Source organism: Mirounga leonina, unplaced genomic scaffold (assembly GCF_011800145.1).
Source record: "Mirounga leonina isolate KUSES-001 unplaced genomic scaffold, KU_Mleo_1.0 Mir_114, whole genome shotgun sequence".
NCBI lineage: Eukaryota > Metazoa > Chordata > Mammalia > Carnivora > Phocidae > Mirounga > Mirounga leonina.
In genome coordinates, this window is record NW_023270265.1 from 30,346,330 (window position 1) to 30,362,322 (window position 15,993).

Here is a 15,993-nt window from a genome sequence, read left to right on the forward strand (position 1 = left end):
TCTAAGTGAAGCAGTGACTACACCGGGTCTTCGAAATACACTAGGAAGACATTTGACATTTAGAAATACTTTAATCATCAGGGTAATGATTGACTCTCAACCACTGGGGAAATCACTCTCTAATTTTCTTACAGAGTTATCCAAATGAGTTCTTCATTCAATCTGGTCTTCCTAGTTTTTCATTTGAGAACATTTCAAAGGAAAGGATAGAAAATACAAGTTCAAGGATATGGATTAATCAAAGTTAATCCATTAACATGTGATTATATAGTGCTTTCCATGAGCTTTGCCTACCTAAAAGACCATGTATAGTTTTTACTCCCTTTCCAGGAATTCCCTTCTCCATCTTAGCTGAACACAAAGGCTGCCTCCTCCTTTAAGTCCTTCTTGGTTATTCGAGCTCAGACATGTTTTTGTTTTTGTCTTTTTCTTGTCTGCACACCCAAAGTACTTCAAGAAATTAAACAGTGATATAATTTTGGAATATGACTACTAAGAGAACCTGTAATACGGCCTTTTGATTCTCCACAGTCAAACAGAACATTACCTGTTATTATTTGAAGATATGAGAGAGGCTGAGTGTTAAATTTCCTTCTATTTTCATAACAAAGAGATAGCGTTTATTTATCTTTTAAAATGGATCCAACAATGTGTTAAGCGTTTTCATACATGATCTCATCTAATCCTGACGACAGTCCTTGGAGGCAAATGCTGACTTATGGGCATCTCACAGATGAAGAGCCGTGCTACTTAGTCAAGGGTGATCAGCAAGTAGCAGGTTCAGGATTTGAACTCAGCCCATTCTAGCTTCAGAGGCCTCGCTCTCAAACACCATGCTACGCTCAAGAGATCTGACCTTCAGGCATCTGGAGTTATTATTAAAAGCAAATGAAAGGGCCACAGGTGTTGGAAGCCTAGTTTGGGATTCAAGTTAAATGACAAATATCTTTCAGTTTCATCTTTGAATCTCCATGACTGTATCCGGCCTCATTTTAGGATAATGTCCAAAGCCCGAATTTGCGAACTTTCACAAATGTGAGGTTCTTGGTGTCCCCTGCTCACCTTTGACACCCAGAGTCCGTTGTCACCCTCAGTCACTTCCATCTGGTGGCCAGGCCTACCTGGTAATTTATTCTCCTCATTCCCCCCGTTCTAGGTTCTCACCAGACATTGGGCGCCATAGCACTTACTATCATGTCTCTGTGTTTTGAAAAATAAAAACATTGAGACTTCTAATGTATGAGTCCAGCTAAAGACTGCAAGGCCCTTGAATTTTATTTATTTTATTTATTTTATTTTTTAAAGATTTTTATTTATTTGAGACAGAGAGAATGAGAGAGACAGAGAGCACATGCGAGGGGAGAGGGTCAGAGGGAGAAGCAGACTCCCCGCCGAGCAGGGAGCCCTATGCGGGACTCGATCCAGGGACTCCAGGATCATGACCTGAGCCGAAGGCAGTCGCTTAACCAACTGAGCCACCCAGGCGCCCCAAGGCCCTTGAATTTTAAAGTAGATTTGAAAAATTCATTTTAGAGTTGCTTTCCTGTTAAATTGGACCTTTCGTTCCATGCTGGGCAGCAGCAAGCAGGGGGAGAGCCAAGAAGTAGGATGAGTTTGGCACAATAGCTTACCTGCTGTGGGCCAAGGTTTAGGTAGGTTTTTATTTTGTTTGGGGTGGCCTTGAGTACTCTTGGTTCTTTTTTTTTTTTTTCCAAAGTGTCCAAATTTGAGAGTGAATAGTAAATAGACAGGGGAAAATGAGCCTTGGCGGGGGGAGTACAAGCAGATGTCCTCCTGTGTGTACCTTTGATTCGCAGTGTAAGGAGCTTTCTGAGACCCTGACTGGCAAGAAGGAAGCAGGTTGTCATGTCAACACTTGTGGTTTCTTCCTATGTGTTTACTACAGCTTTTTGCTGGGTTTTAGTGCCTTATTCTAGGAGAAAATTGCTAAGGCTTTGTGGGTCCAAGAGTATTCCTGGTGGGCAGGCCATGGGCTGCCCGGCCCAGCCTGGGCTCCTTGCCTTCCCTCGCCCTCTCGGCCAGAAGTGGAGAGATAGGCCACTCCTGACTCTCTCTGCGAACAGAGACAAAGAGGAAGGCACGGGCAGGCTGTACTTACAGAATGGCAAACAATCTGGTCTTGCTAATGGGTCAGGGAAGAGGGGGACGAGGGTCTGTCTCCTCTGGAGAGGTAGGTAGGAACCAAATTACAGAGTAGAGATAGGGAATGAGCAGCTCCTAGGGGGTATTTGGATGTAGGCTTGTTTTGTTTGGCTATACAGTGTTTGGCCTGCACCCTGTTTTAAATTTAAAATAGCTGTCCATTTTTTTAAGATGTTATTTATTTGTTTGAGAGAGAGAGAGTGCACGCACATGACCCAGGGAGGAGCAGAGGGAAAGGGACAAGCCAACTCCGCACTGAGCATGATGTGGGGTTCGATCCCACAACCCTGAGATCATGACCTGAGCCAAAATCAAGAGTCAGACGCTTAACCAACTGAGCCACCCAGGCGCCCCTAGCTGTCCATTTTTTAAAAAATCAGGCAACTTCACCTTAAAAAAATAGGGACAGTTAGATTTATAAAACACAGAACGTCTTATTCCTGCATGTCAACGATCAGTGGACACTGAGGAGCAGCTTCTCCTTGAAGAGTCCAATGTTGGCCATTTTGCTGCAGTCCCCAGCACTCCTAGGAGATCCCTGACACCGAGGCTATGCACCAGCTACCATTTGTCATATTCATCCAGCTCATTTTACTCCTACACAGAATTTGTCTGGCTCCTTAGGCATTTGATTTTATTAGGCTTCTTGTAAAAAGCCTTCCGTTCTATAGAAAGACATTTGGGCTTTGTCCCAGGGCCCTCAGAGCTGTTTGAAAGCCAGGAGAGATGAGCTCAGGTTTGGGTTTTAGAAATGACTCTGTTCCTTGCCTCGGGCCCATGCAGTGTCCAGTCCATCACGCGTGTGTAGGCTAGTCGTGAGATAGATGCAACAGGCCACACGGGTGAGAAGGCCTCGCCCCAGGCAATCAGCAGGGCTTGTGGAGAGAAGGGGAGAGACTCTGGAAGCACTTCAGGGGCAGAATTATCAGGGCTAGGAACCACCTGGATTATATGGCACATGGAGGAAAGAAAAGGGAAGAGGCTTGCGCTCGTGGGCATATGATGCGAGCGACCGCTAACGGAGAGAAGGAAGTGGATGTTTGACGTGTTCCGAGTAAGAATACCAACAAAAATAGACTGTGTTCAGCTCTGGACACTCAGGAAGTTGGAATATAGCCCATAATGAATTCATTTCTTACCCAAATGTGTTTCTTTGTTAAATTAGTCTCATGTGTATAAATAAATGTGTGGAATAGCTGGCTACAAATAATGTGATCAGCCCCCTCCTAGTCAGCAGGTACACTTGTCTTGCTCCCTGCTCTATTCCTAGTACCTGAGCAGTGCCCGGTACATTGTGTGTGTACAAGAAGGGCTCGGTGCAGCCACCAGTAAATTAATTAATTAAAGATAAAAGGGGATAATTTAAAGTACTCGTGGTTTAAACTCAATTGTTATAAATTTTTGCTTAGTTAAGGCTTTTGCCTTTATCTTTGCTGCCTGCGAGCTGCACATGATACCTGTGCACACCTGGGCACACATTCCAAGGAACAATCGCATGAGATGCATATAGTGATGAACGTGGTTTTAGGTGATAACAGAGACTTCTCTGCTTTTTATACTAAAATGATTCCTAACTTTTCACTATTTTTAAATACTGTTCAATTAAAACCATTTTATTTTATTTTATTTTTAATTTTTAAAAGATTTTTATTTGAGAGAGAGAGATCACGAGAGAGAACGGGGGTGGGGGGCAGGGAGAGAGAGAAGCAGACTCCCCGATGAGCAGAGAGCCTGATGTGGGGCTCGATCCCAGGACCCCGGGATCATGACCAGACGCTTAACCGACTGAGCCACCCACGCGCCCCAATAAAAACCATTTTAAAAGCCAATGTACATACAGGTTTCTTCACAGAGACTTACCTGTAGTTTTTCCTTAAGGAGCAAATAACTGAGTGGATTGTCTTTCTTGGATGACCCTGTGATCAGAATGAGAATGCATTTTATAGTCAAAAATTTTTCCCATTCAGCTACAGCTTCTGCCATCATGTTCCTGGGTTGCTTGAGGGGCTGTTCACCTGCTGAGATCTTCAGAAGATCTGACAAGTAATCATACAAGTTTTATAGATTTTATATAAGTAATAGGTGAATATATTCTAATTGTAAAAATAATAAAGATGTATATAATATAAAAAGCAAAGGTCCCACTTCAACACTACCTCTTCGAGTCCATTCTTTTCCTCCACAAGTAATCATAGCTAATTTTTTATGGGTTCCTTTAAAACTTTTTTCTATGCACAGGGGCACCTGGGTGGCTCAGTCGGTTAGGCGTCTGACTCTTGATTTTAGCTCAGATCATGATCTTGGGGTTGTGGGATTGAGCCCCAAGTTGGGCTCCGTGCTCAGTGTGGAGTCAGCTTGAGATTCTCTCCCTTTCCCTCTGCCTTTCCCCTGCTCTCTCTACTTTCAAATAAATAGATAGATAAGTAAATAAGTAAGTAAATAAGTAAAATCTTAAAAAAAACCTTTTTTCTATGCACTGTGGCACAAACCTATACATTTATAAAGACAAAGCTTTTGGGGACTTGAATTGTATCATGCTATCATATTGGCAAATATTTTGTCAAAGGTTATTTGGAAAGGAACAGGGACCTTAGAGAAATCAGCATTTGAATGTTTCTCTATTTAATTCTTTTAATTGCAGCTAGCCCTCTGTAATGTGTGCACCTTGGTTTATTGAAATGTTCAGGGACATTTAGTCTCTTTCTGATTTTTCACTGCTGTGAACAATGCCACAGTGAGCATCTTTGCTCTTGACTCTTTGGGAAAATATATGAGTATTTCTTTAGAAGACATTGCTTGCATTAAAATTGCTGGTTTGAGGTATGCGCATTTGAAATTCTGATAGATATTTCCAGTTTGTTCTTCCAAAAAGCTACACCAGTTTACCCTTTTGCCAGTAGGATGTAAGATTAACTCTTTCCCCACTCCCTTGCCTCATCTAGATATTGCCATTTTTAAAATTATTACAACTCTTGTGAAAGTGAGTGCAATCTTGTTGTTTTAAACTGCATCATTGATTTCCCATGAGGTAGAGCCTTGGGTACTGTTGAGAGCTTTGTCACCATATTTGCCCTTGTGTTTAAGTGCTGCTCTCCCTTTTCAGATGCTCACTACCTCACCTGCAGGATCCAGGAATGTGCCGAGACCACTCGCAGTGGGCCTTTTGCCCGCTCCATTGACATCAGTTCCCTGGTTGTTCAGGATGAATATATCTTCATTCAGGTGAGTCCAGAAAATGCAGTCAGTGGTAGGGAGGGGATGCTCAGGTGATGTCAGGAAAATGAGGGTGGCTTTCGTGCGGTTATGAAGATGTGGAGCTGGGGTGCGGTCCCTCCTTTGCTGCTCTGGCGACCCGTTCTCTGGGGGGATCCAAGACTTCTGGTGAAAGAGAAAGGTGTTATGGGTCAGTATCATGTACAGAGGTCTTCAGTGGCCCACTGAATCCTCAGTTGGATTGCTGTTTTATTATACCAAAATGGGTCTGGAAATGACTAGGATGTGGTCTAGGGTTTGGAGGTTACTTAGAGCCACATCTCCCATGGGATCTGACTTTAAGTAGTTTATCAAAGCTCCATTCCATCTCTGTCCAAAGTGACCTGTCTAACTTGGGAACGAGAATCTCTAAGAACTGAAGCATCTCTAGGATTTTCTTTCTAGAACAATCTAGAACTCACTGAATTTTGCCCTCCCTTTCCAGTTATGACTACTCCCTGATATGTCCCGAGTCCAAAATCCTACACTCCCAAGAACTCTGACTCACAGAGAAAGCTAGGTGTGATTCACATTTATAGACAGGCAAGGGAAGCCTTGTGTTAGGTGTTGAGTTTCCCTGGAAGGAAATGCAAAGAGCGAAAATGAGGAAAAACAAAAGGTAAAAGGTGATGTTCCACCAAGTGACTTACTCTGTGTGTGTGTGTGTGTGTGTGTGTATGTGAAATCGAACTTGACCTTTGACAGCAGCTTTGATTTCCCCCACTCTGCCTTCCCACCCTTATGCTGTCCATTCCTTTGCAAACTGTTTTCTATAGGAACCTTGATCTTTGGAATCTTCTGGAGTTTGGTCAGACCTAAGCACCTGAATGACTTTCTCTGCCCTACTCCTGGCCTCTTAGTCCAGCTCAGCCCCACTTCCCTTTAGCTGGGGATGCCTCTCTTCCTCTGAACCCTTGCAGCTCTTCTTGTCTACCAGTCCTCTAGCACATGGGCCACTAGGAATTGTTACTTAAATCTTAGTGGATTTGTCTTCTTTCTAAATTGCATTTTATACCCTCTGAGGATAGGGAGAATTACTCCTCATCCTTGGCCCTAACAAGAAGCCTTTGCAAATGCAGGGTGCTCACTGACTACTTGTTGTATTGATAAATTGTAGACGGAGGAGCTGCTTCTTTTAAAAAATTAGTTGTGTAGACTTTTGAGGCCTTGTAAAATATAGGAAAAGTAGCCAGCCACTCAAAAACCAGCTTGAAAAAGGGAGGGAAAGAGAGGTCTTTGTGGCTCAAGAAAATCCCTGTTTCTTAGTTTGAGTAAAAGCCAAAATCTTCAGAATTTTTTTTCTACATCTTGGCAGGTCATTGGTGCTATTATTTCCTTAATCATGAGTATGTATTGAACACCTACAATGCAAAATAAACAGTATTAGGCATAACTCTTGGTTTTCTCTAGCTTTGGCCCTTGGCCTTCTTCTCTCTGCACCTGGTACTCACTGTCTGGGAGATCCTGTGGTCTTAAGTACTGCCTCCATGTCCTGATGACTCTCAAGTCAGGGCGTTGTAACCTCTGCCCTATACTGCAGATCTTTATGTCTAATAGTCATCCTGGTATCTCAACTTGGGTGTTGCACAGCTAAAATAAAATCAACGTGTCCCCCTTGAACCTGACACACTGGTGGCGCTACCCTCTACCAGGTCACTCGAGGTAGAAAACTACAGGTTTGTCTATGTCCCCAAATTCAGGGAATCCAAGCTCCTGCTCTTATCACCCTTAGTTATTTCTCAGATGTTTCCTTTCATTCCATTCCCATTGCATGGTCCCAGTTTGAGGCTTTATTATTTCTTTATCTCTATTTAATTGTTTTCAAGATAGAAGCACAGAGATGATTTGTGAATTTACCAATCTGATTGCCCTTTCTTTAATGCTAATACTGCACATAATGATGAACATGGCAGAATCGTTTCTGGGAAACATGACTTAGAATTTAAAATGTTCAGATTTTTTAAAATTCATTTTTCCTTTTATTGCATAAAGTTTTCTGTAACTCTGATGGCAGACATCCAGGTTTTTTTTTCTAACTATTCTGAGATATCTTTTATTATTATTAGACTGGAAGCCAGTAGAAGTTTTTTCTTTCATAAGCATCCATTTTTATTTTGTTTCAAAGAGATATGAGTTCCCATTAATCAATAAAGTTTTATTGATTGCCTGCTACATTTCAGGCCCTTGTTCTAAGAGCTGGGGATAAGACAGTGAACATAATAAATTTCCTGCTCAAGTCGTGTTTAAATTCTAGTGGGAGACAGGAAAAACATGTATATATATACACATATATATCCATATATATGTGTATATATATACACATAAGTAGATGTGAAAGACTGTAAAGAGTAGTGAATGAGGGTGCCTGGGTGGCTCAGTCGTTAAGCGTCTGCCTTCGGCTCAGGTCATGATCCCAGGGTCTTGGGATCGAGTCCCACATCAGGCTCCCTGCTCCGTGGGAAGCCTGCTTCTCCCTCTCCCACTCCCCCTGCTTGTGTTCCTGCTCTCACTATGTCTCTCTCTGTCAAATAAATAAATAAAATCTTAAAAAAAAAAAAAAAGAGTAGTGATTGAGATCCTAAAGTTTGAAATCCGATGGCCAACATTTATTCTGACCTCTGCAGGCTACACTTTAGCTGGGTGACCTTGAGCTGTGCTTCATTTGACTCATCTATAAAAAGAGGGTAACTACAGTACTCACTTCATGGGTTGCTGGGCAGATTCTATTTGTTAATTACATCTGTAAAGTGCCAAAACAATGCTATTTAAATCTTGCTCTCTATCTTTCTATCTATCTTGTGCTATCATCTATTTATCTTTTTACAAAATATATCAGGCAATGATAATGCTCTGGCTGAAAATTCCTGAGGAATGTGAATGTTAGGTACCTGTAGGTGTTGTTTTATTTAGGATGACCTGAAAAGGCCTCATTCGGGGAGTGGCGAACCAGGAGTGGGTGGCAGAAGTCAGCAGTCAGAGGGGGACATAAAGCCAGGTGTGTTGGGCCTTGTACTTTCTTGAGCCCTGTATGAGGATGTGGGGTGAACAGGTAGAGATTTGAGACTGACTTTTGGAGCAGAGGTGGTGGGGAGGCCAGGGCTGAGGATATAGGTTGGAAGGACGTCAGCATATTGATGTTATTTTTGAATTGCAAAATTGAAGTCACCAAGGGAGTAAGTACAGACAGAAAAGAGAAACAATGCGAAGACTAGGGCACAGGGCACTCTAATATTAGGGAGATGAGAAGGAAGGAGTAAACGAGACCTTGTCCCAGAGTTTAGAGATAGCCACAGGATAGACCTAGGGCACTAGATCCCACAGGACCCTGAAGGCTGTTTTAAGATTGTTTTTTGTAACCATGAGAGCGATGGGAAGCATGGAATAACAATGCTCCAAATAATGCAAAAGGCCAATACTCTTGAGAAAAACATGGAATTTCATCAACCACCAAATAAACACAGATGAAATGCTATTATTTGCAACTATAATTTGGCTAAGTTTAAAACACAGTAAAAGCATGGCAGTGGGTTACACATGAACAACTGTGCCTACAGCAGGTACCGATGTGTGTCATTCGGCCAGCAGTAGCTAATGAGTTCTTTCCTTCTCATAGGTGAGATTGGCCTTCGGCATTGATCAGTATGATAGCCATGGCTTAGTTCTGACAGTGTATGCCTAGTCTTCAGTTAAAATTGCTTCTTTAAAAAAACTCATTATATGGTGATTTCCTTGCTTTCCTGATGCTGTATTTCATTGATAATTTTGAATATTTGTTCTAGCTACTTAACTTGATGAATTTAACAGAGAATCTTCTATTTTTGGATTATATCTATTGATTTCCTCTTGTGCGCAATGATACAATTTATGGATTTCCCCACATTTCTCTTTCCTCCCCTCTCTCTTAAATTCGTCCCCTGGTTTTGGAGGGTTGTATTATCTCTTTATTTGCTTTTCTATCTTAAAATATAATTCTGTTAGACTTAAATATTTTATGAAGCATGGCTGAACAAAGGTAGAAAAAAATAGCCTGTGTTTATGACCTGTATCCAACTCCAGTTTTGTTAATTAAATCGTTCAGAGCATTCACATTCTTCTGTGAACCGTTATTCCTGCATTTATTTTGATTTTAGTTTTACAGGTAAATCTAGGTCCTTTGCTATAGGTTTCCTATTTGTTTCTCGGTTGTCTTCAGTTTGTCCTTTAGTAAAGTTTTCAAGAAAGGTGAGTTCTTGAATGTTGAAAATATGTTTGTCTCTCCCTCTAGGCTATAAAATGTGTGTCATTTGCTTTCCATGAGACCTTTGCTCTATTAATTTATTGAATCTTACTGTGTCAGGCCAGCCTGATATTTTCCCTTTTAGGTGTCCTATTTTTTTTTTTTTTTTTTTTTTTTTTGCCTTTGAAACCTAAAAGTCCTTTTAAAAATATATATTTGAATACTGTTTACTTTGTTAGTAGATGTTTTGCAGTTGGTCATACTGTGTCAGTTCTCTTTCCTGAAATGTAAGTCTCATTTAGTTGGTTCAATTTCCCCTTCCTTTCTAATTTCTCAAAAGTTTCTGATTTATATTTTGAAATATGTATTGTATTTCAGTTTCATTATTTTGGTTCTCATCCTCCAGGACACTTAGGATGTGTACAATAGGCAGGAAAAGCAAAGGGGAGTCATCATTTCTTCCCTTCTAATCAGTTTTGACTCCCTGAGCAAAGTGATATTAAAAAAAAAAAAAAAAAAGTCTTACCCACATTGTTCATGAACGAGTAGTTAGCAGTGTCCAGGCTCCTTTTTACATTTTTTGCTATTACTGTTGAACTTCTTTCCTGAACTTTGCCAGCTTATATTTTATGACTTTTTGTTGTCTCAACATATCTACCCTTAGCTCTTGTATTTCTACTTTGAATTCTTCTCATACAGAGGTGATCTCCTCATCATACAGATTATTAATCCTAGCAGTGTGGTCACAGTTTTCATTTGCTTCATGGGAGCAGTTTTTATTTTTCTGTTCCTTTCCCCCTCTTATTTTGCTGTATTATTTTATAATTCCTGTGCTGTTTTCTTTTATCTTTATGTTTTTAATTATTATTTGTTTTTTTCATGACATGAGCTCTTCCTGGACAGACTGAGGAGGTTCCTCTTGGTGATAGACCAGAGCTCTGTTTCAGCATAACAAGAATCTTCTTTGTTTCTCAGTGAGGTTCCATATAACTCAGATAGTTTGTCTGTGAATGGGTTCTTCGCATAAGGTAAAACTGCCTGGTGGCTTCTTTATCCAGCCACACCTCTCCAGCTTCTTGAAACTGCTCAGTTCCCAGAATAGACCCACTGCCAATTCCTGGGCCACAGTCCCTTGGCCAAATAATAGATTGGAGGGAAATACCACCTACCCAGATGCCCTGATACCTTCCTTGTGTAGATAGCCCTCCAGTCCAAATAATAGATTGTTAGTTTTGCTCCTTGGGAAATGTCATCTTTAGAGAATGCTATTTCTGTGGCTTGATCCAAGGTTTATAGCTGTAGGCATTTTTGCCCTGGTGCCTGTCTGTAACCTGTTTGTTCTTCACTGAATTTGGCTTCCTTTCCATATATATTGTGTTTCAGGGTTATATTTTCATTGAGTATAGAGTTTGTACTTTTATTTCTTGTTTTTCTTGTTGCTCCAAGGTGATTTATGAGAGGAAAAAGGAAGCACCATTATTACTTGGCTATTTAAAACCATTTATAAACCTTTATCATATATTTTCTGAAATGTCGCAATAGCTTGCTAACTGATTTTCTTGTTCCTAGACCTGCAACCCCCACCCCCAATCCATTTGCAGCACTACTTCCAAAGTAATTTATTTAAAACAAAAATCAATGTCCCTGCCTTCAGCGGCTGCTCATCACCTATAGGTTAAAATCTAATTTCCTTAACATTGCCTACAAGGTCCTTCATGATCTGGGTCCTGCATACTCCATCACCCTCATGGGAATTCCTTAGCCACTGTGGCTCCCTGTATACCTCTCTTGTTATATTTTAACCTTCCATAAACACTAAACCTGTTCAGTGTCCATACACACACGATGTCATTTGTTGCCTAACATGCCTTTCTTACATGAAAAACCTGCTTGGAATGTCCCTTTACTAGATAAACTCATCCTTAGATTCAATTTAGGCATTGCTATCTGTAGAAAGTCTTCCCTGACATCCTCAATAGGGGTTGCACGAAGCTTCTTTGCTGACTACTTACCCATAGGTATTATGTCTCCCCAGCCAGGTCTGTAAACTTTAAGAGGAACAGGACTATGTCTTATCTATCATTGTTTCTCCTGCACTTAGCATAATGACTGGTACTCAATAAATGTTTGTTGAACTGAACTGAACTGAGAAGATAAGACACCATCCTTTTTCTCAGGGAATGCAGTTAGTTATCTTTTTAAAGCAAGGGAATCTTGTTTCTCCAACTAACAATATAAGACAACTTAGGGTAATTGGCAATTGTTCACCGCATAAGAAATGACCATATGTAGAATGTCTCTGCATTTTTATAAAACTGCTGTCCGACAATTATCCATTATGCTATTCAGTACCGTTTTTATATTCATTCATTTAAATATATTAAAATACAATCAGCCCAGTGGGGAACACAGACAGCTAAACAATTATAATGTGGCGTGATGAGAGCTGTATTAGTGCAAAGCACATGTTGCTCTTGGAGTAAGCAAGAAGAGCTTCGGGAGGAGGGTTAGTACAAGCTTCCCGACAAGGGAGACTAGGAGTACCAGTTAGGTAGGTGAAGGAGAAAGAGCATTCCAGGCAGAAGGGAGGCAGACATAAAGTTAAAAAAGTGAGAGAACATAATGTACTGGGACCTTTATCCAAGGACAGGTGTAGTTGTGGGAGGGAGTGAAGTGGCAGGAAAATCAAGTAGAAGGTTGTCCAGGTGAGGTGAACCTTTTCTATTTCCTTTCATGAAATCTGGGTAATTTCGTGTTTCTCTCTTTACAGTGCTAAGAAGCTCAGAACTAATTTTTTGTCCATTATAGCAGCTTCCCTGCAGCTAGCTGTGTGGTATTATTCTTCCTTTCTCCTATTGGCCATTTGTGATCACGTGGCTGCTTTCTTTTACCTATTTATTTTTTGTTGTTGTTTATTGCTTTTTTAAAAATCATTGGAAGCCATCTCAGAGAAATTTCTGAAATCAGTGTGAATTTTTAATCTTTTTTGGAGGGTCTAAGTTTTGAAAATTGAAATGGGGATCAGGAAAGGCTTTATGGAGAAGGTCAGATTTGTACTGCAATGATTAATATCTATCTCAGAAGCAAGGAAAAGGCAGGGATTCCTCATTCTGTTCATTGAAATAAAGCTGCCTCAGAAGGCTTTTGTGAGGGTAGAAAATCCTCAGACCAATAGTAGCTTCTCCTCCAGGGTTTAGACCCACAGATTTATATCTGTGCAAGGAAGGTACCAGGGCATCTGGGTAGCTGGTATTTCCCTCCCCTGCCAGCAATTTACTAAAGAATGATCTCAAGAGAAGAAGCTGTCATGTGTCAAGGCTCAGGTCCAGCCTGCCCCTCGTGGGTGACATCTCCAGGGAGCTCCGCTAAGGCAGAGCTGGTCGCTGAGGACTGTGTGTTTTCTGAAGGATGCTTGCAGTGGCTCCAGGGTTTGGCTTTTAAATGGGAACCTTGTAGAGCCACTTGATTTTCTTCTTTGCCTACAGTCTGAGCAGCTGAATAATAGCTGGGTGGGCATAAAGGGCTCTGGTGGCTTTGGTTTTTCGTAATTTTAAGGGATTTATCCACTTGAATTTTCTGGTTTTGTGGAGTATTGATATCCCTTATTTTGTTTTAGTGCCATCAGACATCTACAACTGAGGAAAAATCTTATAGAAAAGGATGCCAGTCGATCCCCTCAGTCTTTCTAGCCTTTTTTGCCAAATGTGTTTTTTGGCAGTTTTTACATTGATTATTAGGGAACTTGTCTCAGGAGCTACCGAAAAATGGAAGAAGGTCTCTGGCCCTCTTAACCCCAACTTGAATGGAGTCACTTAGCTTTTGTTTGCTCTGCATGTCAGGGTTCTTAATACCTTTTTCATTTAACAAAAGCCATCTGCCGCTAAGACATGTTTGAAAACCACTGACTTTCTGTAGCACCGTTGGCTCCATGGGTCAAAGGTCAGATGTTTTTGTGTGTGGACAACTGAACCACCAGGAATTCAGGTGACACACAGTCCCATTTCCTTTCTCTGCAAATTAATAAATAATACGTATGTGTGTAAGGCATACTTATTTACCCATGAGTGAGTCATACACAAATGTATATGTGTTTGAGAGTAAAGTTTAAATAACCAAAAACCCAGGTAACCTCTTCATAATAAACTTCCCATAACATTCATTTTGCATAAATATTCACCCTCAAAAAAATTTGCCCTTCTGAAGGAAAGCTCCTCATGCCCAGTTATTTCTTTTTTCTAAACATGATGAGTTTTGATTCTGTATCTTGTATGTGGTTGAAGGTCCACATACTACTCACATGGCTCCTACAGTTTAGGAGAGACCCCAAGGTTCTGCCTCACCTTTTATTGTTCTGTTGACAAAGAGGTAAAGGTAGTCATCTTGATGGTTTTGCTTGAGGGGACCTAGTGTTTGGTCTCCTGCTTTCAGCTGAGCTGAAGACGTACAGAACACTGTGAAATTTGTTAATCTGTCAATGCCTTTTCTGTGCAGGGTGCCCCAGGCCTGGGGTTTCATAGTGAAATCAAAAGGAGCTAATCCTTCCCAGAAGAGCCCTTGTTTTAATGGGAAAGTGTCTGCCTGAAATGTCTCCGTTCCACATGGATAAAAGAGAAATCGGCTTTCCTCTGTAGGGGCGGGGGGGAATACAGATAAGTTGGTTTCTATGTTCTGAGCCAAGAAGGTTGGAAATCCTGCCTTTTCTCCTTATGGAGTAGCTTTTCTAGTGATTATCCTGGAGAGTAGGTGGTTCAGCAGTGGTAGCTTTACAATCCCTTCAGTGATAGGATTCATGCCCTGGCTGTTAGGGAGTGTGATGAAGAAATGAGAACAGAGCCTTAATAAGCCATCTTAAGAGAATTGTATCTTCACTGAACTACACGGAGCCTGGCCTCATCGCTCTTCATGGCACATGAGGTGGCCTTCAATGTAATAAAGATTCATTCACTCACTGAACAGAGTTTCATTGTGAGTGCAATTGTATTAAAAAAAAAAAAAAACAGGTCTGATATAGATATCTAAAACACAAGAGACAAACACAGATCCATAATTAAGATATGAACAAAATACTCCAGAGGCATAGAGAAAGCAGAAAATTCAAAGGGAAGGCCATCCCCACTCTGCCAAATCCTTCTCAACATCCACAGCTAGACCAGTATCAGTGTATAGATCCAACTTTCAACTCCTGGTAATGTTGTGTCGATGTAGGCAAAAAAGTCCCCTCTGTAGCAAGGAATCTTGTGGGCGGAGCAATGGGATACAGAAGAGGGGTCCTGGCATAATTCCAGTAAGTGGAGCCAGTCAGTAATTTGGATACAAGTTGCTGTTGTTCAGAGTTGAAAGGTGTTGTAGAAGTATTAGCAACTAGTAAGTACTAGTAGCTAGTTAAGAGATATTTCTTGAGGTCCTAGAAGTATGCCAGGTGCAATTGAGCATGACAGGGCTGGAATAGAAGACATTGTCCCTGCTCTCAGGCAGTTTATGGTTCAAGTAGCCGGTGGTCTGATGTGGGGCAGAGGACCCTGAACTCGGGGTTATAGTCAGGGTTCTGCCACCTACCAGCTGGGGAACATGGGGCTGCTCACTTGGACCTTGAGAACACTAATTTTCTCATCTCCGTAGAATGGAAGGATGCCCCTTGCCCTTCCTAAATTGAAAGGTTTTTGTGAGGATCAAGGGAGATACTAATGGCTTTGAAATGCTCTGAAAGCTATAGAGCCCTATTAAATGCTAGAATCAAGAGATTAATCCACATGCAAAAATCAGCCTCCCTACTTTTGTGTATGCACATTCTCTTCTAAGAGTTTTTAGGGGCACCTGGGTGGCTCAGTTGGTTAAGCATCTGCCTTCGGGTCAGGTCATGATCCCAGGGTCCTGGGATCGAGTCCTGCCTCGGGCTCCCTGCTCAGCAGAGAGCCTGCTTCTCCCTCTCCCTCTGCTGTACCCCCTACTTGTGCTCCCTCTCCGTCAAATAAGTAAATAAATAAAAACCTTAAAAAAAAATAAGAGTTTTTATAAGCCGGTCATGGAAAAGATTTCTAAATCTTTCCCCCAAATTCATTTTGTAATTATTCATGGATTCAGCTCATGTATTGACATATGTGCATGATAAAATCTTCCCACATACCTTCCATAGTGCCAGTTATCAAAGAAACCAACTTCTCATGATAGATATGTGACTGTAGATATGCTGGGATTTAATTCTCTTTCAAGACTCTTGTACCTTCTTGTAGCACGTTGGTCCCCAACTCCCCTGGGTGTTGATGGTTTAGGTTCCTGGTTTAGGCACCAGTGTGGGAGGTAGCAAAGCCTCTCTGGCATGGCTTCTGTATCCCGAATAGTTCCCTTTCTGACAGAAAAAAAAG

At 41.2% G+C, this 15,993-nt stretch overlaps 1 protein-coding gene across 1 annotated transcript in view; it reads left to right on the forward strand.

Moving 5' to 3' along the window:
• Nucleotides 1–15,993, forward strand: part of SORCS3 (sortilin related VPS10 domain containing receptor 3) — a 577,834-nt gene that overhangs the window by 431,667 nt on the left and 130,174 nt on the right. The window contains exon 7 of the mRNA XM_035028663.1: nt 5,267–5,385. Within this exon, the coding sequence (XP_034884554.1) occupies nt 5,267–5,385 (119 nt within the window). The remainder of the gene's footprint in view (nt 1–5,266; nt 5,386–15,993) is intronic.